At 41.4% G+C, this 24,536-nt stretch overlaps 1 protein-coding gene across 3 annotated transcripts in view; it reads left to right on the forward strand.

The window, feature by feature from the left end:
- Positions 1–24,536, forward strand: part of ptprfa (protein tyrosine phosphatase receptor type Fa) — a 227,574-nt gene that overhangs the window by 177,942 nt on the left and 25,096 nt on the right. For all 3 annotated transcript variants that reach the window (XM_076079290.1, XM_076079291.1, XM_076079293.1), the window contains 4 exons: positions 1,345–1,454; positions 12,894–12,991; positions 20,884–21,007; positions 21,205–21,380. In XM_076079290.1, coding sequence (XP_075935405.1) covers positions 1,345–1,454; positions 12,894–12,991; positions 20,884–21,007; positions 21,205–21,380 — 508 coding nt within the window. The remainder of the gene's footprint in view (positions 1–1,344; positions 1,455–12,893; positions 12,992–20,883; positions 21,008–21,204; positions 21,381–24,536) is intronic.

Genomic DNA, 24,536 nt, shown 5'->3' on the forward strand with positions numbered 1-24,536 from the left:
TCTCACATCACCCCCGTACTCCGATCTCTCCACTGTAGCATTTAGGATACACTTCAAAATTCTCACCCTCACTTACAGAGCACTTCACGGTCAGGCTCCTACTTATGTAGCTGATCTACTTCACCCATATTCACCCGCCCGCACTCTCAGGTCAAACGCTCTAGGTCTTCTGTCAGTTCCACGCACACGATTTAAGACCCGTGGTGACCGAGCCTTTGAGGCAGTGGCGCCGAGGCTGTGGAATGCTCTGCCTGCGACTCTACGCCTCGCAGATTCTGTGAATACTTTTAAAAAACAGCTCAAAACCCACCTTTTTAGCCTGGCGTTTGAGTAAAAACCCATGTCCTAGACCTGCTCTTAAAATATGTTTTAATTTTTAATTTAGTTTTTATTTATTTTTATTTTTATTTTTTCTCTGTGTATGTAATTTATTGACCCTATGGTCATTGTGTTTTTTATGCTTTTAAATTTCTGCTCTGTTAAAGCACTTTGTGATTTTTTTGTCTGTGAAAAGCGCTTTATAAATAAATTGTATTATAATTTTTTTATTTATTTCTCTTATATTCGTGACTTGGCTCCTGCATCTCCCTCTTTATTTCCGTTACTATTTGCTTATTTAGAGACGAGCTTGCTTCTTTCTCTTTGAAATTGCTCCACACTTATTTTCAAAATCAAATGTTTTAATTGTTTATTTGTTTAAAGTGCAAAAACCGACTTATCCCTAATTACAATAAGACCATGAGTAAGCAAGTCATTCTTACCCTATTCTTTATTCTACGTGGTTTGTATTTAGCAGAATAGAGTGGAAGCTACGCGTCCTGGTAAATCATCACCTTTTGTTAGAAAGGTAGAAATGGCCTGATAGATTTGTTTCCCCACCTTAAGGTACAGCTATAACCGAATACAAACACATTATTCAGATATGCACAGATAATGTGCCCTGAACAGATACAATAAACATTGTTTACCACAACTCACCGCGTCACAACTCGGTGACATCTAAACGCACAGACATTACACACACCTTGTGGAATTCACTCTTTACACTGGTGTCTGGATCTCCAATGTCCATCGAGGATGGAAATCCATAATCCCTTTAGAATCCATATAAAAAGTGTAAAGACTGCCTAGTAATGGAAAAATAATAATGCTATATGTTATGGATCATCAGCTGCCTGCCATCTTAATCTTGATTCATAAAAACTTGTTTTTTGTGTTTTTTTCCTCATTATTTTCCGCTTTTTGTCTAAAATTGCTCCTAGTTTGAGATAAAGCATGGACTTTTAGTTGTTGTGGCCTGTCCTAACTTGGTCCCCTTCTCTCCCCACTTCTTCATTCCCCCAGGAAACGAACATCCCCAGCCAAGGATGAGCACATGGCGGGGGTCAAGGACTCACTGCTGGCCCACTCCTCAGACCCTGTGGAGATGAGGAGACTCAACTATCAAACACAAGGCATGGACACACACACACAACAAATGTCCAAAGCACTTATAAGCTCATATGTATTCATACTGAGCCACACATAGAGTTATGCCTGGTAGTAGACTCTTATTGAGGTCCAAATGATCTCTGTTGTTCCCCGTCAGTGTGCACAGTTTGTTGCTGTAATAATACTCCCAGATATCTACTTAGGTTTTGGTATCCATCCCTATCAGCACATACTGTAGTGTACTATGATTTCACAGTAACAGAGAGAGGCAGGCCATCATTTGAAACATCCTTCTATAGAGCTGTGAAGTGGGGTGAGCTCTTGTTATACAACTTCACATGCCACGAAACTCTCCAGGTGGAATCGTGATGACAAAAGATAAACAACTGCATTCAGAAAAAAATCTGGCAGTTAAAAAGTCTAAAGTACAAGCCTGTGTGCATAAAAAGTGCTGGGTGGAAGTTAACCACAACTCCCAAGGTGCATTTCAACAAGGAACGTCCAATGGCCGAGTTTACAATTCTGTTACGTGTGCGGCTGACGGCGGGCAGAAGCTGAAGATTGCTCTTTGAGAAAACACACCTCTGACTGGCTTCTTCTCCATCGCAATTGTAGCCGAGGCTCATGGGTATTGTAGTATTCAAAGTCATCCATCATGCCAAAATAATCGATTCAAAACCTGATTTCTCAAACCCAAAGCTGAAATAACTAAAAGTGGTGGTCGTAGAACAACCTATATTTTCGTTACAATAACCGGTAGAGTCCTACGTTCATACTTTAGTCAGTAAGATGTGTTGAGAGGATAAAGTAGAAAAAGTAAAATAGGTAATAACAATCAGCAGCCCCTCTCACTTTGCAACTCTACTAAAAAGGTGGCATTTTGTGTAATTTGCCCTGTTTGACATATATTGTAATGATGTTACTACAATCTCAAAACGTCCTTCAGGTTTAACAAATTCAACCCAATGCACGTTTTCACAGCATGCTCTTTTGAACAGAAATACTGTTTTTGTTCACCAAATACCAACAATTGCTTCCACTGTGCCCTTTTTCATACCTCTTATATGCAACTATCAATGATCAATCAACAATCAAACTCAACATGTTTCACATTAGAAGCCTTCCAGTGGCTCAGAGGGCAACATCCTTGCCTGTCCTGGTAGGCTCTTAATGTAAAGTGTCATTGATGGTTTCTTAACAATGATTGTAACAAATAAGGAACGACAACGTCAAAGCAGTTGAAATGGATAATGAATGAAAAGAGTTTTTCTGCTGTGAGAGTATGACAGGCCTGTTTGAATGGGTGCTGTCCAAACATTATACTAGTTTTACCACAGGAAGTATTTGAGTAATTCCAACCCCCTAGTGCTTTTTATCTGAAACTTGGTCATAATTTGAATTCCAGCTTTTATTAGACAATTTACAATGACCACCAACTGTAGATTTAATGTGTACTTTTTATGTGTATTTATAACAACTCCAGGAAAAAACATGTTGAAACATTTTTTCTCTAAAGTTGAATCTCTCAAGTGAGAAAAAATGAGCACTACACGCCGTATGAAAGAAAGGATCATCACAAAAGATCAATTTCACTAAATCCATCTTGGTGCTTGGCAACTGTAAAATTAATTACAAATGAGATTTGTAATTATTCTTGAGCCGTATTGATTAAAACGACCAAAATTGCCAAATATGAGATACAAAAAACAAGTACAAAATAACTCCAACTATCCTGCAGGTTAATCTCCCTGTGAACTTGGCTGTCATATATATATGAATATTAGTTGAAAAGGAGTGTTGTTGATTCATAGGTGAGAAAAGAAGAATACTGTGTCATCCAAACTAAAAAACCAAATGTGTAGTTTGTGTTAAGAACAAACCCATGCAATTGTTTTCTGATCTGACGCCACGATCATCAGGACGACATCATTTCAATCAGGAGAGACAAGTCAGATGAAGAAAAGATAATTGCTTATTATTAACAGATGATATGTGATGATAAGTCTTGACAGAGTCTTTGGTGCTTTGACTCTACAGGGAGATTTGTAATGGAGGGGCGTCTGCCCTGAGCAGCAGCAAGATAAATTCAGACACTGGTGGTGGTGCTGATGAGGCTGATACAATGATGAGTTGATGAAGACTGGGTTGAGATGGGGAGGTGGGTAACAGCAGCATGAACGTACTGAAGGTAGAGACACAATCATATTTAAGAGAGACGGCAGCAAGATGATAGGCTAATGATGTAATTGTTTCATTGTGCTATTGGATAGAAGAGACCAGCTGATCTAAACTGCTGATATCATGATGGACAGCCCCGAACAATGACAGCAAGGAAATAGTGAGTGAATATGCGAATGGCTGATGTGTGAGAAATAAACTACAGGCCTAAGCATACAAGAGGATAGTCTTATTTATTGGTTTATTTGATACGGGACAGAGCACATTAATAAAAACATTTCTGCAAATGCGCCAGAGTTAAAGCCAAAAGGCTATTTTTCATCTGTAGTCCCAAGAGGCAGATGTTACAAAACAAACCTAAAAACAGAAGATAAGATTAAAATTAAAAGGTTATACAATATTGACACTTTACAATGCGTGCACAAACAATGAAAACAGTGAGAATAAAACTCTTATACATTGTCAAGTACAAACAAGATATGCAACACAGAGACTCTCAAAGTCAACACACGCAACGCAAATAAAATGAGGGATGACTATGTTAAAATAGAAACATGGATTAAAGACAGTATTATGCTGTAGTTTAGACACTAAAAAACATCCACGTCAGCATAAAAGCAAAACATAAAAGCATACAGAGTATGTGAAATACATAAATCAGTCAGGTGACAACAGACAAACAGGTGACAACAGACAGATGGGTGACAACAGACAGATGGGTGACAACAGACAGAAAGGTGACAACAGACAGATGGGTGACAACAGACAGATGGGTGACAACAGACAGACGGGTGACAACAGACAGAAAGGTGACAACAGACAGACGGGTGACAACAGGCAGACGGATGACAACAGACAGAAAGGTGACAACAGACAGATGGGTGACAACAGGCAGACGGGTGACAACCGACAGACGGGTGACAGCAGACAGACGGGTGACAGCAGACAGACGGGTGACAACAGACAGACGGGTGACAACAGACAGACGGGTGAAACAGACAGATCGAGGGAAGTTCAACACAGACAGAGAAACAGTTACAATCTGGTGCTGACAGAGCTGGGTACTAACTAACCATTTCTGTAATGGAGCTTTAAATGAACTGTATGTTTGTAGTTCTCTAATGGTCACTGGGATGGAGTTCCATTGTAGTGCAGCTTGTACAGAAAAGGCAGATTGACTGAAAGCACTTTTCCTGAGTGGGATAATGCAATCCCTTCTTGCTGCTCCTCTTGTGAGCCGATATCCAGTTGTTCTTGTGATAACAAATTGTTTAAGCGGAGGAGAGGTCAAGCCATGTATAATCTTGTACATGAGACAGACATTCACATATTTAATCATGTTCTCCCAACTAAACAAGTTATATTTTTTTAGTATGATGAGAAAGAACAGATTGTTTATCAAGGATTTTGAGTGTTGGTTTATACAATGACTGTAGTGGTTTCAGAGTAGTGGTGCTAGCCTGTGACCAGGTTGTTAAACAGTAAGTGATATGGGAAACAACATAGCAAACATGTATGTCTTAGCTGCCTCTGTTGTCATATAGTTTCATGTGAATCTGAAATTTGATAGATTAAATTTGACCCGGTTACAGACATTTTCACCTGAGATTTGAATGATAATTTGGAATCAAAAAGTACTCGGAGATACTTGTAGTCAGGTACAACCCGTAGCCTCTCCCCAGATACAGAAACATCCAGCTCTACACTACCACAGTTTGTTTTGGTAAGAAACATACACACTGTTTTGGATACGTTTAGTTGTAAACAGCATTGCTTTAACCATGCTGTTACATGAGCCATGGAGTTAGTGAGTTCATTTGCAACTTGTCCCATTGTGCTACCATGCAAGTAAATCACATCTGCATACATTTGGATGTTGGTGTCAGGGCATGCTGATGGCAGATCATTGATATATAAAGAGAACAGCGGTGGGCCCAGGACAGATCCTTGTTGGACGCCTGTGGACAAGTGGAGGGCGGTAGATTGATAGTTCTGTATTTGGACATACTGTGATCTATTTAGCAAATACGATTCAATCCATTTAAGTGTACCTGAGGAGAAATTGTAGCTGTGCAACTTGGACAAAAGAATACGATGATTAACAGTGTCAAATGCCTTCTTGAGATCAAGAAACACAACTCCAACAACTCCCCCTTTGTCCAATAGAAATTAGATTTTTTTTCTGTGAAGAAACAGGTGGCTGTCTCAGTAGAATAATTGGCTCTGAAGCCGAATTGCATTGGGTGAAGGGCAAAATAACTGGTATTCAAATTGCAGATCATTTGCTCAGCTACCAACTTCTCTGCAACTTTTGATATTGTTGGCAGGATACTGATGGGTCTGTAGTTACAGGTCGAAAGGGGATCTCCATCTTTGAATACTGGAACAACAGCAGCCGACTTCCAAACACTGGGAAACGTGCTCTGAGAGATTGAGAGGTTGATGATTTTGCTGATGGGATCTGTTAGTGTTGTGCTAAGTTCTTTGAGCATAACTGCATCCATACCAAATACATGACTGAACTTACGCTAGAGCTTCATATCACTGTGCTTTTCAAAACTGTTACAAATTATTGTCAAAAAATTATAATTTTGCTATGACATGACAACACTATGGTAAAGGTTAAGGCACAAAAACTACTTGGTTAGGTTTAGGGGAAGATTGTGGTTCAGATTAAAAACTGGTTTGTTGAAGTTAGGGAACCTTTGTCGTCATGGTTACTGTAATGAACACCATCATGTTCATGCTAAAACAGAACGTTGACTGTCAATTGGAAAAGAATAGCCGCCTCTCGTGTTTTGTTGATCCATCCATTTATATAACTTCACCTGACTCCCCCCTTCCCTCCTGTTATAATTAGGGCCCGAGCTACCGACGTCGGGCCGCGAAGGCCCTATTGATATTGTGCCCGTTTGGGTAAACGTACGCATGGTTGGAGGACTTGCAATGCATGAAAACTCACCAAATTTTGGGGACTTGTCAGGCCTGGTGAATATAGCCATCTGAAAAAGAATGCATCTTTCTGTGTTAAGAAATGGCTCTCTAGCGCCCCCTACAAGTCGGACCAGCGACGCCCCTCGGCCAGTATGTCCGATTGACTTGAAATTTGACACACATGTCCACTTGAGCTAGAGCTACAAAAAAGCCAATCAGACCCCTAAGCTCCGCCTACTTAGATTTTCTGCCATATTGAATTTAGTGTAAAACACATTTCTGCGAACTTCTCCTACATGCTTAGTCCCATTACTACCAAATGTGCTGTGGATCATTACTGGATCTACGTCATCAAAATTTATCAAAAGCTTTTTGATATCTCTTTTCGTTTACAAGATATGTACCAATAAACTTCTTAGGGGCGTGGCTTAATATCAATACATATAACTTCTCAACTTTTTGCAGATTTCAGCCTTCGCACTTTAACGAACTCCTCCTAGAGATTTTAAGCGATCAACTTCTACTTTGGTCAGGATGCTCTTAAGACCTTTGTGATTAAAATTTATCAAAATCGAGAGTTTTCATCAAAGAACCTTGATGTGGCGTGGCAGCCATTTTGCCTCATTGTTTATGAAAAAAGAAGTTGTTATAACTCCAAGGTACATTATCCAATTCGCACAAAACTTCTTATGCATGATGCTACTTCAAGCCTAAACATACTTCAATTGAAAATATTTCAATAACTCATAGCGCCGCCTACTGGCTAAAGGAAATGTCATATTTTATACTTTTATTTATTCCTCCTAGCCAGGTGACCTGATGAATCTCAAATTTGGTAAGGATAGCTTTAAGACATTGATGATAAATCGCCATGAATATTGTGAGTTTTCGTTCCACGCTGTTGCCGTGGCGACGCATAGTTTGCCATGAAAAAGGAAGCTGATGGTTTAGTGGGTTGGGATGCTCAAAAACTCATGGAACTTTGTACATGTGTCACAGGTCATTGGAAGAAATAGTTTATATGATTTTCTTTATTGGCCGTTTTAAATTGCCTCTATAGCGCCCCCTACAAGATTTCAAAAGAGCAGCCCCAGCGCTACGTTTTGGCTACATGTATGAAACTTGGTAGGCACATGTATCCTATGGAGACTTAAAAATAAGTCTCTTGGGACCATGCTCCAAACCCTACCGGAAGTCTGTCATTTTCAATTTTGTATGAATTTATACAATATTTAGACGATGCAGCCCTCGCAGTACGTTTCACTATCTATATATAAAATTTAGATGTATAACATTTGGAAAACAGATGTATCACATGTAGACTGACAAAAAAACCCTTGAGCTCTAAGCTCTAAACCCAACCGGAAGTCAGCCATTTTGAATTTAGTGAAAAAAACACATTTTTGCAAACTCCTACACGCTGGCTCCGATTTCTACGAAATTTGCTGTGGATCATAAGTGGATCTAGATCATCAAAAGTTATCAAAATCTTTTTGATATCTCTTTGTGTTTACAAGATATGGACCAATACACTTCTTAGCTGCGTGGCAAAATATCAATACACATAACTTCTCAACCATTTGTTCTAAATTCCCAAAATATTCAGCATATGTGCACATCGCATCCAGTAACATACCCTGAGAATTGTTTTGCATTCGACCACTAGGGGGCGCTACAGTAAACCCGCAATGCCTACTGGCTAAAGGAAATGTCTGATGTAACTCAGCTGGACTTGTTCCAAACGGTCCCAAACTTCACATGCTTGATAACACTCATGGCCTGAGGATGTCTACAAGCTAATTTTCCCTAATACTCACAGTGCCACCTGCTGGCCAAAGGAAATCTGGATTTTGTGATAAACACCTCCGATTTACATGACTTTTACACCATGTGGTTTACATTTGACACAGAGCTACATGATGCATGTTTGCACGTGTTCTGTAGCGCCAGGCAGCGGATACAGGAAGCATCGGACTATTTGCACAGCATCATTTCCGGCATCAGGCGGTCCACGCGGGATTAAAAACGTCTCGCTCGCGGACGCGCCGTCCGACGGTCGCGGACGTTCTCGGACGCGCAGGCCGGAGTCCCGCCGGCACCCCCAACGCGCTGCAGATTGCGAGGGCCCGTTCATCGCTGCTCGCAGCTTTAATTACGTTTAGTATCACAAACACTGCAACCTGTTTCTTTGTCTTTAACCGGTTTTCTCTAATTTTACCTCCACTTTGCATTCTCAAACACTCTTCTGTCAGACTTCTTTTACTCATCGTTACTTTTTCATCTCCACCCTTCTAACTACTTGTCTTATCTCTTTCTCCCACCTGTCTTTCAGTGGGAGGTTTTAAACTCACTTTGTCATTGTGCTCCATCTATGTTGTTGTTTTTTTTCTCAAATCAGATGTTTGGCATTTATCTGTGGAGGCAGTGGGTGGGAATTTGGCAGATGTTTACACCAACAGACATTCATCAAGTCATTTTGCTGCCAACCTTTGTTCTCCCTTCAGTGAACGCTCACTGGGTGGCCTAGAAGCCTCTAAAACTTCCAGTTTACTCAAACACACAAAAACTGACGGATGATTTCAGCTTTACTTGTGCTACGAACGCACAACTGTGACCTGTTAAAGATGTTTCACTGTGCTTGAAAGTTATGGTTGGAACGAAGTAACTACTAAGAAGTTACTTCACTATTTTAATTAATAATGAATTTCTGTTGTGAATTTAATAGCGTACATGCTCAATTGAAAATCATTTTGATAATAAATCAAATATAATATATATATATATATATATGTGAAAATGTTTAGCTAAAAGTAAGATAAAATACATTTTATACAATGGATTTAATATTTGTGTCAGGATCCCTGTCAGACCAGACACCTCCCATGGCCACACAGCTGCAGCCACTCCAGCCGATTACCTCTTGCAGGCTGACACACCAGACTCAGGTCCCACTAACGCTTCCCCTGGCACTACGTATATAAACTCTGGTCCTGCAGTCTGGGGTTGTCAGGTCGTACCGTCTTTCACCCGCATCAACCCCGTTGCATCTTCTGCCTCGAGCACCTGCCTCCGGTGTCCGTCGGTCCGGGAATCCCCCATGCCCTCCTTTGTGTTAACGGACTACACACCGCTACTCTGCCCTCCGTGGTGTTAACGGACTACACACGCCGTCAAGCTGCCAGCTCTCCGGTGTCGAGCCACGGGACATCACGCCGTCAAGCTACCAGCCCTCCGGTGTCGAGCCATGGGACTCACACCGTCGATCTGCCTACTCTCTGGTGTCGAGCCACGGGACTCACACCGTCGATCTGCCTACTCTCTGGTGTCGGACCACGGGCTCCACACCTTCCTGTCCTTATTCAGGCTAAATAAAACCTGTTTATACCAACTTCTGTCTCCTGTGGTCTTGCTATTGGGTCCTAATCGTGAACTCCCATGACAATTTGAATAAATACTTTTCAAACAATATATATAATTCCGTGTAAATTACTAGAAACATAATGCATGTTTAAGTCTAAATGCAAGGTGTTGTTTACCCAAAACTCTTGAAACCATAAAGGTTGACACAAAGTGTATGCTGTTAGTGAGGTATGCAAGCAAGTTAACCTCTTGCTTTGTGTATTAAAGGCTGACATGTTAATTCAGCCCTGCTGTTTAGTAAAGAACCCCTTGGTCTAGTCTAGAATCTTACTTTGTCATTTGGAAAGTATTTAGGGTTAGTATTTTTATTTCTTGTAATGGACTATTTTTATAATGTGGTATGGCTATGAGTCCTTTACACTACTGTTCTTTAGGAATTATCAGGACTAAAGGCAACCATGACGGCTCGGATAATTCCATCTAATCATGGCACGAGGCATAAGGCTGCTCGTATGTTTTTCTTTCTGTTTATTATGAGATGCATCAAATATGATAGCCTCAACGTCAAAGGTACAAACTACATGGTAACGTGTCAGAAATTGGTTTGAAGTGATCTTTGCCAGGTACCGGCAATCCTTATATACCACATACTTGCTTTTAAGTACAGGGAAAGACAAGGAAGGGCATTTTGTATTAATATCAGGCTGCCTCATTGGGGATAATATTGTAATAGGATGTGTTAACACAACTACAGTGTTTGCACAATTATTCCTTCCAAGGCTACTGGCTAATATTCCATTACTTTCTTCTTTTTTAACTGTGTTTGAACCCAACGTTGACGAGCCAATCCTAAGGGATTTGTCACAACCTCGTCGGTCCTTCTCTAGGGGGATGATTTTCTTCCATGACATTATTGTCTTATTAGCACTACTATTATGATCGTTCTTGTAGACATTGGCGCTTCAACTCTCATTTAATGAATAATCCCCAGTTTATCAAGTTATTACTGAAGAGCTGGTATTGTTTTTGATGGTGACTAAAACGGCAGAGATCACTTCAGTTTTATGAGGAAAAGCTAAGTGCTATCTAAGAGGGGCTATCGTGCACTCCCACAGAGAAAGTCATCCTAAGAATTGAGGAAAAGAAGTAAGAGATAGGCAGGCAGATAACAGAGATAGAAGTTTTGGAGGCCAATAACAGGGAAAATCCTGATGGGTTCGGCCCAGAATTTCATTTGATCCCCCAGCAAAAATCATTGGGCCACTGACAGATATGTTCTGGCATTCTTAATACTGGTCAGTTGGCCCAATCTCTCAACTTGGCCAACATATCCCTTATCCTGAAGAAATGCAAACCACCAAAGAACCAGAGAATGGCCCATACTGCCCTATTAGACTGATTGGAGTTGATGGTAAAAGATCCTCCAATCTGGAAGTACCTTAGAAAGTATTTTCCTGAGCATTATCAATTTGGACCAGACCAGATTGACAATCCGGAATTGGCTCTTGACATACACTATCAGATGACATCTGAACGTGCTTCCCTTACTAAACTATTTAGCTGATTTCGACAATGTTAGATTTCAGAAAGAGACTTCCCTGAACAAACAACTAAGAAAATAGAAAAATGTTTATTTCTTATAATAAGAAAATAGAAAAATAGAAAAATGTTTATTTCTCTGTACGGTTCTTTCCATAATGTTGTCAAACACTTTAAATAACAGTCTTTGCCTGTTTGTAGCAAAAACAAGCCCTTTTAGTGGACATGTATTGATGGTGACGATGGTGTTCACCTTCAATACTGGACCAATCTCAAAAATAGTTGTCCCCATTAGTCACTCAGATACAAAAACATGAGAAAATAGGGTTGAAAAATATCAAAACTTACTAGAGTTGTATTTCAGGAAGGTATTCCTACGTCTTTTCTGCAACTTCAGTAACAGTTTGAAATACTTATTGAGCAATTTATGGGGGTATATGCAAATACCTAGCATGATGTCCTTTTTTGGGACAGAGTGTGGGTACATTTCGCTGAACAGAAAAGTAATGTGACGAAGCCTATAGGTGGTGGACTGACCAATTGACCATTCACAAATTACCAACATGGCCACCCCTAGAGTCCCGTGCTGACATGGCTAAAAACTGAAGTCACTTTATCTGTTCTAGGATGCAACGCATGTTAAGAAATATTTTACAGATACATAAAGCTGCTGAACAGTGCAGAGGGTAGTACAGACACACAGCTCCCTTCTCAGTGCTCCCTGTGTTCTTTTCATTTCTCTGCCTTCTCCTAACTGACCCCTGTTCTGTTTGTTTTGCCTGGTCTTTCCCCCTGCAGGTTCCAGTGCCCTCAGTTGCCCGAACACTCCAAGTTAGTTTTCATCCCTCTTGTTTTTTACTAATGCTTCCTCCCATTCCTGCCATTTGAACCAGAGCCCTTTTGTTTAACTCTATCACCTTCTCTTATGGTCTGCCCATGTCAGCCATTCACACCAAATGGTTGTAATTAAAACTGAGATTTGAAATGAAATACAGTAGAAAGACATTGAAACAAATATCAGCGTAAGATGCTGTGGGTACTCTTACACTCCAGCCACCCTTCCTACTTCCTACTCACTTATTGCATTATGGGATTTCTTTAACCAATCAGCATGCTCGTTGACGCTCACATCACCAGTGTGGTTATGGTATGCTGTTGAAGAGCTGCACAGTCATACATCATCCTTCTGCTCACCACGCAGTACCCTCACTGTCACCACACATTACCGTGACCAGTTAGCTCCGAGCCTTCAACATACATCCGCACTCTAGTTACATTGTCCAGTTCGTGTGTGTGTGTGTGTGTGTGTGTGTGTGTGTGTGTGTGTGTGTGTGTGTGTGTGTGTGTGTGTGTGTGTGTGTGTGTGTGTGTGTGTGTGTGTGTGTGTGTGTGTGTGTGTGTGTGTGTGTGTGTAAGATGGACTATACTTATCACTTCACTTCTCACTGCAGGGATGAGGGAACATCCTCCCATCGCTATTTGTGACCTGGCAGACTACATAGAGAGGCTCAAGGCCAATGATGGTCTGCGCTTCTCTCAGGAGTACGAGGTAACGTCCTGCTCTTATACAGTACATGGCTTTCAGGTGAAGCAACACACTCTTTTCAACCATAGTCAAAGTCTTTTGTTTCTTGGTAACAATTTTTGAGCTAGTTTTATGAAGAACGTTTAATGAAAAGATAGGAAATGACTAATTCCTGTGGTGTTTATATGTTTGAGAATTAAAATACATGGTAATTGGTAAATGGACTCGTACTTCTATAGCGCCTTTGCAGTCTTCTGGCCACTCAAAGCGCTTTTACACTACATGTCATTTACCCATTCAGACTCATGGGCTAACATGCACGGTGCCACCTACCCATCAGGAGTATGGGTAGACTGTATATAAGACTGTATATAAGACAGTCTACCCATAGACTGTATATAAGAAGTTGATGTAGTTGATGAAGTTGATGATGTCACCCATTGGTTTGTGGACTGATGTTTTGAAGGCTAGAGTTCAGCGATTTTGCCCATTGCCATTTTAGATTACAAGCGTTGCCATCTTGGCTTTTTGCAAACGTAGAGATGCCGTATACGGCTCTGGTAGAGACCTGTCAATCACTGTGTAGCCCCACCGTAAAGCATCCCCTGCTTTATGGTCTGTTTGACTCTAAATGGACCATAATGTACTAAATGAACATCGTGCTATATTGAAGGAGACTTGAAACTAGAGTTTGAGACCATAAACTCATGTTTACAATGTTTACTGAGGTAATAAATCAAGAGAGAAGTAGAGTCATTTTCGTCTATACAATCAGACTTATTTTTGCAACCGGAGGAGTCGCCCCCTGCTGGTCAGTAAAAACAATTTTATATTTTACTTTATACGTTTTAAGACACTTGCGCATCTGATTCACTCGGCAGAACCGGAGGTTACCGCCTGATCAGGACTAACTAACATTCATGCACGAGAGGCACAGCCTACAGAAGCACCTGTTGTTTTTATGTAAAAATATAGAAGTTGAGAAAACTCAAATTAATAAGAAAACCAGCTTCAAAGTTTTTTTGTTTCCAGTAGACTCAACTTCAGTTCCAGCTAATTGTGTCAATAACGTTGGAGACTTTCTAATGTTTTCTGTTTTAATCCTCCGCGTCAGCGATAGTCGTGGCAGGAGGCCTTGTGTTTTTGGCCTGTTCGTCTGTCCGGTCCACTCTCAGATATCTCAGGAACGCCTTGATGGAATTTCTTCAAAGTTGGCACAAATGTCCACTTGTATATTCAAGGATGAACTGATAAGTATGGTGGTCGAAGGTCGCTGTGACCTCACTAAACATGTTTTTGGCCATAACTCAAGAATTCATATGCTAATTATGACTATTTCAAACAAAAGTCTAATAGTATAAAATTACTTTTTGGAAAGACATGGATATGAAGTGCAATTCGACTGATTGGCAGAGGTATACAACCACAAGGCGGTAATTCTAGCTTATTAACAAACTACCAACTTTGGTTTGTTAAACTTACAATTACTAGTTCTGTCAGTGTCAACTAGTGACAACTTGATTGTTTTAAAGAAGACAAACTTAACAAGTTGAGTTGAGTCAACAACAGATTCAGTCATATTGTATTTAGACTTAATTTTTTTACTTTCCCATTTTCCAAGCTTTAGCTGTGATTCATTACAAAGTCAGAAGGTTCTGTTAACCGGTTTGTAGTAGTGTCGTGTGTAATTAAATTAATTTAAGTTCATAAAGTGAGGTCTTTTAATTACAAATGATAAGTTTAAAGTTAAAAGTTTAATTTACTTTAGAAACACTGAAAGCATATACTCCCCAGCATGCTTTGCATTGAGTGAACAAATCCTAAATGTTTCTAATTTAGGTAAAGTTACGTAATGGAAACTATAGTGCATCTTTTTACATGTACCTCAGAAGTCTTTTATCTGATCAAAGCTAAAACATGCAATCAACAGATATTGTCCATTATGCAGTCACTCCACCATACTCTCTCTGTATATAGAAACTATATAAGCAGAAAATATATGATAATCATTAGGGATCGAATTAGACTCTTTAGCAAATAAACTTAGACAAACTTTAAATTTCAGGTAGATTCAATGTAGATTGTATTTATTTTTGCTAAGAGTAAAATTTACAGGAGTGAAAACTCAAAATTTGACAAACTCAATTATAAATTATATTTTGTCAAAATGTGTTGCTTTGAAAAAGACTGCTTTCAACTTTGTCAGTTACAGCAGAAATGTAAAATGTAATTTTCAAACCAGCTGTCTAATACTTTGAAGTAGTTTGAAAAGACAGAAGATTTTGTCTTAATTTGGCTGTTATGTCTGCTTGAGCTTGGAGGCTACAAAGTAAACAGCTACAGAGAGCATGCATTACACCAGGCTTTTGCCAGGCAGGGAGTATCTGAGTATCTAATAAAAATACTCACTCGAGACGCATCATGGGAAATGTAAGGCCCAGCATTTTTGGAATGTGATCAATGTTGGGGACAAAATATCAGCCTCTGCTGCTTCGATTTTGGCCTTTTTTACGTCTCTTGCAAGACCACAACTTTATGAAAATACCAATTATTTTATGGTGCAATAAGCAAATGTCAAACACCCAGTTTTCTCTTTTCTTAAAAGCCAATATTTACATGCTCTTGATTTATTAAAGCTGATCATAGTGTAAACTTTTTTGTAAAGAAAAAGAAAGACAATAAAAAAAACGAAATAAAACATGTATTTATTCTAGTCAGGGTAGAATGCCTCTGAAATGGCAACTCAGTGGCTGGCAAAGGGTCCACTGAGCCATAAATATGAGCAAGTTACATATAGGCGAGCAACTCCTTCTGGCAAGGTGACACAGGTTCATCTGAGTGTTTTGAAACTGTGGTAAAAACAATATAGTATGCAGTCCATTTTCATTCTGTTGACCTACAGGTTTCTTTTTCGTGTAACTTAGTGATGTTGGAAATTGCTTTTTTTTTCAGTCAGGCCAGAGATGAATATATATTTTCTCATGGCCATCAAGAAAATCTCTATTTTCTCACTAAAATACCGAACACAGTACATTTTCCAGGCCAATTTTTCCCATGATGTGTTTCTACTCATGTATCGAGCTGGCTTACCGTTGCAGAGTTAAAGTTCAGCATTGTTAAAAAAAAGAAAAGGAAAAAAAAGGATGCTGCTAAGTGTGCATAAATCTGTGCCTCCTTTCCAAGAATAATATCCCACTGCCTTTACCTACTGTAAAAGCCAGTGAGGGATTATGGCTTGTTGATGTCCTACAAAGGAAGGTAATTTGCATTTAAAGTGGTGAATTTTCAAACGGATAAACCAGGACAGATGGGTGCACTGTTTATGCACCCCAGAAGGAAGGGGGTATATAAATTATGAAACAGCAGCTGAATCAACTTTTGTACCTTTCCAACTTTTTTCTTATCCGATGTGGTGACATGGATGGAACTTTGCGGAGACAGCTTAGAATATTTTGGTGAGCCGAGCAAAATGTGTCAAATTCAGATGCAACAGATGAAATGTTTGGATTGGATGATATTGAGCCAAATCCTCAATGATAAGCATGCGTACTTGTATTTACTATTCTAATAATAGAAATTATTACTTGATCATTAATAAAAACTGTTATTTTGAAATCCAAAAATATAACACATGGCCCATGGCAGTCCCATCAAAAACGGTATCGGTGAGAAGGCTCAACCCTGTCTCTCAAGCACACACACTCACAGATCCCATTGACTTACATTCATTTCCTCAGGATTCACCCCAACTTTAACCACGACTTGCCTAATCCTTACCCAACCCTTAAATCAAGTCTTCACCCTAAAATGTAATAAGTTATGTCATAGGGACTTGCATTTTGGCCCCAAAAGGAAGCAGAGTCCCCACACTGTGGCTGTGTAAACAGATTTATGTCCCCACAACATGAGTAATACACACACACACACACACACACACATATATTGTATGTCCTCCTGCGTCCTGTTGCATTGGAACTACCAGCCATTAGTCTATAGAAAGAGCAGCAGGGCTTGAAATGAAAAGCTGATAATGGCTGTGTTTAAAATGAGATCTGCCAGAGGATCTCACAGCTTGTTACATCTGATGAATGAGCCAGTCTGTTTGGGGACTACTGGAGACCACTTCATATACTGCACATGGACTCTGAAACATTTCTTCTCTTCATCACATAATAATGATTACATCTAGTATGTCTTAGCCGTATCAAATGAGTAAAAGCTGGTTTGCGCTAGTAAAACTTAGTTTTGGCCATTTACTGAGCCTCAGGGCTTCTTCTCACAGCTCTTTTGAAGTATCTGTTTTGTATCTGCATTTGCAAGACTCTTCTGTGAGTTGGCTGGAGCTTTGGTATGTGTTGTGTTGTTTAACAGTGCTAAATTCGAAATTCAGAGCATATTTTGATTGAAGTATTGCTTCCAAAAGGCTCTCAACATGGCGACAGCTGAGCCGGTGGCTGAAAGCGCACAGTGCTAACAGCAAAAACAGTGCAAACAACAGCGACAGTGTTGACAGAGCTAACAGTGTTTACCTGAGGGGGAACCGGTGGGTGGGTGATAAGTTTCTGCGACGACGCCGTGTGTTAGGAATGGCGTTATCAGCAGTAACCGTCTCAAGAGAGCTGTGCAGAGAGGCAGTGATTAGCTAGCTAGCTATTTACAAACTACGAGAGCGGTCTTTTGTGAGACTGGCTGGCTAGTTAGCTAGCAACCCCAGCAGGTGCTAGCTTACTGTCGTGCCGGTTTGTGGAGCGTCTCAACATAGAAAACATTTTCAAATTGCCATCAATTAGGAAAAATATAGTAAAACTGCCAATATTTGAAATCTACACAGTTGATTTCTTGCCTCAAAAATGATCATAAATTAAACTAATAATGAATTACAAAAAATTGTAAATAATGAATGTAATAAAAAAAGACACCAGGTTTGGTCACTTGTCTCTGCTTTGGTACTCTGCCCTCAGATATCATAGGTTCTCTTTCTTATTTTAGAGGGGTGGAAAATTGTGCATTTTGTTGTTTAATGTGGAGGACTTGTTGGGTTTTTACTGTACAGCAAGCAATAATCATGAACACATATATTGTCAGTACATTCGTATTTCTTTGTTTATGGTACAGGAGACAACATGTAGAAATGTATATCAGTGTACATTTAGATGCAAACATTTGAAGTTACAGAAAGGATCAGAAAAAACAATCTGATTTAAGCCAATAGTGACTCCTGTAAAGTGTATTAAAGTGATTGATTAATATCCTTAACTCAGTGAACAAGACAGCAGGTGGTGAGAGTGAACCCGTCTCTGCCAGACACAAATCCACATGCTTCACGCCTGGCTCTTCCTCCGCGTTCACCAGCTTTGTTTGTTGTCGGTGGAGCTGCAGCTCTGTGAGTGTGATTGCGCTGACACACTCGGTAAGCGATCTACATGTCGGCGGAGCACATTAGCAGTAATGTGAGTGGTTTGTCAGTGCAGCGCGCTGGAAGCCTTACCTAACAGGCTGTTAAATAAGATGTGCATTCAACCTCTTTCTCCATTGTCATTATTATCAGTTGCAGACTGGGGGGGGGGGGGGGCGTCCAGCCAGTCAAGAGAAAAAGCAACAGGATATTAGAGTCCTCGTCACGGCTTCATTTCGCCCGTGCATGTGGGTGTGTGTTTGTTTTCCAGATGATGCAAGATAAGTAGAAGCGTGAAAGGTCAATCATGAATAACAATCTTCAGCATGTCATTATTCAGCTAAACCTGCGGCGGCATTCACAGCCTGCAATCGATAGAGACCAATCATCGGGCAACATAGCGAAAACCTGTCTGCACTCTACCATCACTGCAACACAGGCGTGGGTTTTCTATCTCGAATACAGCAGGGATTTAAGAGTACAAATAAATAAGTAGAAAATACTATTTAGACAAGCATCTTTCACCATCTGTTTTTTTTATTGCAACACAAAAAACAAAACACTAACAGGTGCACGACTAAGACAAGAACAGTGAATACAGGCCAGTTAACCAAATAAGAGAACAAGGTGATGTTAGTTCTGGTTGTATAGAAGTCTGAGAAAATGACTCTACTTCTCTCTTGATTTATTACCTCAGTAAACATTGTAAACATGAGTTTATGGTCTCAATCTCTAGTTTCAAGTCTTCTTCAATACAGCATGATGTTCATTTAGTACATTATGGTCCATTTAGAGTCAAACAGACCATAAAGCAGGGGATGCTTTAGGGCGTGGCTTACTGTGATTGACAGGTCACTACCACCTACCAGAGCCGTATACGACGTCTCCTGGTCACTCCTCCACATTTCAAATACAGTCACTTCCGTTCATCGGTTGCAAAAACAACAACATGGTGACTGGTGATATTATAACGATATTAGTATGGAATATGTGTTCTAGACGTGTTATACCTTTTTCAGTCTATGGGCAAATATTAAAGGGTCAGTGTGTAGCATTTTGCGGGATCTATTAGCAGAAATAGAATATAATCCTCATAACTATGTTTTCATCAGTGTGTAATCACCTGAAACTAAGAATCTTTGTGTTTTTCTGAGCTTACAATGAGCCCTTCATACCTACATAGCGAGAGGATCCTCTTTACGGAGTCCACCATGTTGCACCGCGACGTTTCTACAGTAGCCCAGAATGGACAAACCAGACACTTGCGAGAACCTTTCCCGTTTATACGTTACCTGAAGGCCACATACACTGCGGGAAAGTGATCCACTGAGTGTAAAACCATGATACCACCAGCCACCATCTGACTTCTCCATCAGTAGTGTTATTATGGTAATGAGGGCCTCTGAGCGAGGCCAACGGTTTTGCACTCTGCGGCTCACGTTACCGCAGTCTTGGAAAACGAGGAGGGACAGAGAGGTACTCAGTTGGTTGCAATCTGTAGCCTCACAAGATCCTACACACTGTGCCTTTAAGTCATTTCGTATTACTCCATACAAATCAGCATCTGTTCTAACCTCGTGTTTCTCTGTGTGGAAACCCACAATCACATCTCTGTCCGTTGTTGAAGAGATTCAAATGAAAGTAGTATGAAGAATTGAAGCAACGAAACAATATCTGTAGAATATTTATCAAATGACCGATGTATGTAACTCGCCAGAGAAACGCAATGACTACACTGTCCTCTCCATAAAATATACAGCTTACCATATATTTCAACTAAGAGTCTACGGCCATGTTGTTGCAAAAAATGTGGATGAGAATACCATTTTCAAGTATTCAAGCATCATAAAATCACAAGTATTGGTCAAAGTGGAATTTTGACCTGACTGGTGGTGCCAGAAGAACAGTCAGACGCCCACAGACATGCCCACATGTGGATCGAAACATGCTCAACACTCTCTGCCTCTCCACAGCTGTGCTTTCCACGAGGTTGCTAGTCCGTGTTTTCATGCAGCGACCCAATCTCAACTGAGTTATCACTGTTTTTATCTGCTGTCACTTTTGGCTGTGTTGAGAAATACAAATCTGCCACAAGTCCTTATCTGTTCCCTCTTGATATAATGCTAGTGGTCCTGCATCACTCAACCTAATGTATGCCATGGTCCTCCAAAACCTTTCTGCATTGCTTTGCCTTCATCACTGGATCTGTGCTTTGTTATAATCAGGCACTGAGCTGCTAGGGACGAAGGCTGGAAGGGATTTAGGAGTGTCCAAACAGTCCAGTGTGTATCCAGGGGGCTTAAAGATCATCCAGGGCTTTTCACATTATAGAGCCGCAGGCCGGTGGAGGGATGACGAATTAGCTTCTGTGTCACATTTATTGGTCCGGACTATTCTCTCCAAGCTCTGACTGGCTTTAAAAAGCAGCAAAGAATATTGGCAGTATTGTAATGAATGGTTACCTGCTCTCTCTCCCTCCCTTCCACCTCTCTCTCCATCCCTCCCTCCTCTGTGTGTGAAGTCTGTTGATCCAGGACAGCAGTTCACCTGGGAGCACTCCAACCTGGAGGTCAACAAGCCAAAGAACCGCTATGCAAATGTTATTGCCTACGACCACTCCAGGGTCATCCTCACACCTGTGGACGGTGAGAGACACTTATTCAGACATCTCAAGAGAGGCGACTTTGCAAGCCTTTATTTCAAACAGGCTTATTTAAGAGTTAACCCTTTGTTTTTGATTTCCCCTTGTAAGTGTACTTCATCACATTTTTGTGAGAAACGCAGTTGTTTCATTATTGGCTCCCCTCTGAATTTGCTCGCTCCGACTTGTTCCTCACGGCAGGAGCTCCAGGCAGCGACTACGTCAACGCCAACTACATCGATGGCTATAGGAAGCAGAATGCCTACATCGCCACACAGGGGCCTCTGCCGGAGACGCTGAGCGACTTCTGGAGGATGGTGTGGGAGCAGAGGACCTGCACCATCATTATGATGACCCGCCTAGAGGAGAAGTCACGGGTAACCTTTACTCTATGCTTTGAAACACTATGTACACAACCAAGAAAGTACATCATTACCTTCAGCTACTCTTGCTATAACTCATAAAAATGTTTTTCCCGTGGTACAGAAGAGTTTGGCTCTGCAACAGCGTCATGCTGCTGGTGGACATGAGGGAAGAGGCATTCACAGACAGCCACATGGCAGATGAGAGCTCAGGGACAGTTTTCATGAGTAATGATTTCAGCCCTCTTTCACATTGTTAGTAACTCCACAATCAAGGGGCAGAACTGAGTGCCCCGGCCGTGTGCCGTTATTATTTGTGACAGAGACCGTCAGCCCTCTGCCGGAGCCAATAACACCCATCTGCGGTTCAACCGGAGGTGCAGGAAATATTAGGTGTTCTAACCTGTTCCCGCCGGTGTGAGGGACTCATGCATTACAGTTTGCATGTCCCAGAAGCAATGCAGCAACTGTATGTTGAAAACCATGAGATTACGAACGTACAATTTTGAAGCAAGTCTACATTTTCAACAATTCAGAATAGTGTGCAAGTACACCCCACGACACAAATATGATGGACGGAAAAACAAACAACAACATTGCGACAATGTTTTGTTATTAATCATTCCAGAAAGTGGCTCAATGATATTCATTTTCGTGTCCTTGCGAAATAGCTGACGAAACGAACCTCCGGGTCGGAATATTGAAGCCAATGTGGAAGTGCCTTAAACTAGCATTCTTTGTAATGGCCATCAGGGGGCAAAAAAATGTCAGATTTCTACAACGGCAAGACAGTTAGCAGTGTTGACTGGCTAGACTTGACAACATTACATTACAGTCATTTAGCCGACGCTTTTATCCAAAGCGACTTACAATAAGTGTATTCAACATCGGTTTTCAAGAGAACTACTAGTCACCAGAAGTCATAAGTGCATCTCCTTTTTTAGAAAAGCATCTAAGAGCATAAACCAGAGCAAAAGTACAATGCAGAAACAAACGAATACAATTGCAAACGAATACAAGTGCAACAAACTAGTATGAATACAATAAGTGGTGAGTGGAAGGCTCAGGGTAGTACTTCTTGAAGAGGTGAGTTTTCAGCCTGATGAAAGATGGGCAGCGACTCTGCTGTCCTGACGTCAGTGGGGAGTTCATTCCACCACTGTGGGGCCAGGACAGAAAACAGCCGTGACCGGGTCGATCGGCCGCAGGACCTCTGAGCGACGGGGCAACCAATCGCCCCGAGGCAGCAGAGCGAAGTGGTCGGGTGGGGGTGTAGGGCTTGACCATGGCCTGGAGATAGGAAGGAGCTGTTCCTTTCACTGCCCTGTAGGCTAGCACCAGAGTCTAACACTGGATGTGAGATCTTACAGGGAGCCAGTGGAGAGAACGGAGAAGGGAAGTTGTGTGGGAGAACTTGGGGCGATTGAACACCAGGCGAGCTGCAGCTTTCTGGTCAAGCTCCAGAGGTCTGATGGCCGACGCCGGGGCTCCGGCAAGTAGTGAGTTGCAGTAGTCCAGGCGGGAGATGACAAGAGCCTGGATGAGCACCTGCGCCTTGTCGTCAGTGAGGAAGGGGCGAATCCTCCTGATGTTGTAGAGCAGGAATCTGCAGGAGCGTGTAACCGATGCAATGTTTGCTGAGAACGACAATTGGTCATCCAGGGTCACACCCAGGTTCCTCGCAGTCCGAGTTGGCGTCACCACAGTATCGTCAATGGTGATGGACAGGTCTCGGTGCGGGCAACCCTTCCCCGGGAGGAACAGTAGCTCGGTTTTGTCCAGGTTGAGCTTGAGACAACAGCAGGCTTGGATTCCTAGGTGTGCAAAGGGGGGCAACTGCTTGTGGGCCCCAGACCCTCATGGCAACAAACCACATTTTACAGTTATTAAAACCAGCAGTGAAAAAAATAAATTAAATCACCACTAAAACTTAACATTACAACTACCACCTAAAAGCAGCTAATCTTATGTTGTCCTACCCACCTGGAAAACCTGCACTTAAAATTAAAGTGAGCTTGCCAGAAGCAGGCTGAAATGTGAAAAATAGGAAATTGAAAAATCAATCTTGTCCGAAAACTGCAGTGATAACTGGTGTCAGTAGGAGCAGTAAATCGTCCGGTCTGTCAAGGTTTCTACAGGCGGACAGGCATTTCCGACAGCAAAGTAACTCAGCTTGCTGAAGCCTCGTATTAGCTTTGGCTGGACTTTTGAATGACATAATGACTGTGGAATTATGGTCCCTATTTCTTACTGTGTTGTCACACTATGAAGGTGTTCCCTCACAGTATGGAGATGAGGAATGTTTACAGCAATCAATCAACTCTTTTAACGTACACATGGCCAGTGGTGTGGTTGTGTCTTGGTCAGGCGGACTGGCTTTCATGTTAAGACAGCTTGAAGTCTCAGCATCTGTTGAGGTAATAGTGGTCTGTGTGGCATTGAGTCCGCCCTGATCAATCCGGTACCCTAAGACAAGACTTTAGCTGGCCCCGGGGGCATCGCAGCCAATTCCGCCACCAATCATTGTCTCCATACACTCACACAGAAACGGCATAGCTTCAAGTTCACACTTAAAAGAAGAGGTTATTCCCAAAACAACTGAATAGTCATTCCCCAATAAATTTAAGTTAACTCTAGCTATTTATTAAATTAGCAAACCTTACTATTGTCCAAATTATGCTCGTGGCACTCTGCTTGAATGGTATCTACAATGCAATACATTCCATTATCCAAACCGCTTATCCTATTCAGGGTCGTGGGGCGCTGGAGCCGATCCCAGCTGACATTGGGCGAAGGCAGGGTACACCCTGGACAGGTCGCCAGTTTATCGCAGGGCACATGTAGAGACAGACAAACATTCACATTCACGGGCAATTTCAAGTCTCCAAATAACCTAAGCTGCATGTCTTTGGACTGTGGGAGGAAGCCGGAGATCCCGGAGGGAACCCACACTGCCACGGGGAGAACGTGCAAACTCCACACAGAAGGACCGCCCGGATCGGGGATCGAACGGGCACCTCTTGCTGTGAGGTGACAGTGCTAGCCACTACACCACCGTGCAGCCCTCAATGCAATACATAAACTATTCGTTAATCACATTACCTGTCTCTTTTTTTTCTTCCCTGTGGCCCAAGAGGACTTTTGTCTGTGTGACATGATACAGTATATTTG

The sequence above is a fragment of the Anarhichas minor genome, unplaced genomic scaffold (genome assembly GCF_050575085.1).
Source record: "Anarhichas minor isolate MPS153535 unplaced genomic scaffold, ASM5057508v1 ptg000071l, whole genome shotgun sequence".
NCBI classification, from domain to species: Eukaryota; Metazoa; Chordata; class Actinopteri; order Perciformes; family Anarhichadidae; genus Anarhichas; species Anarhichas minor.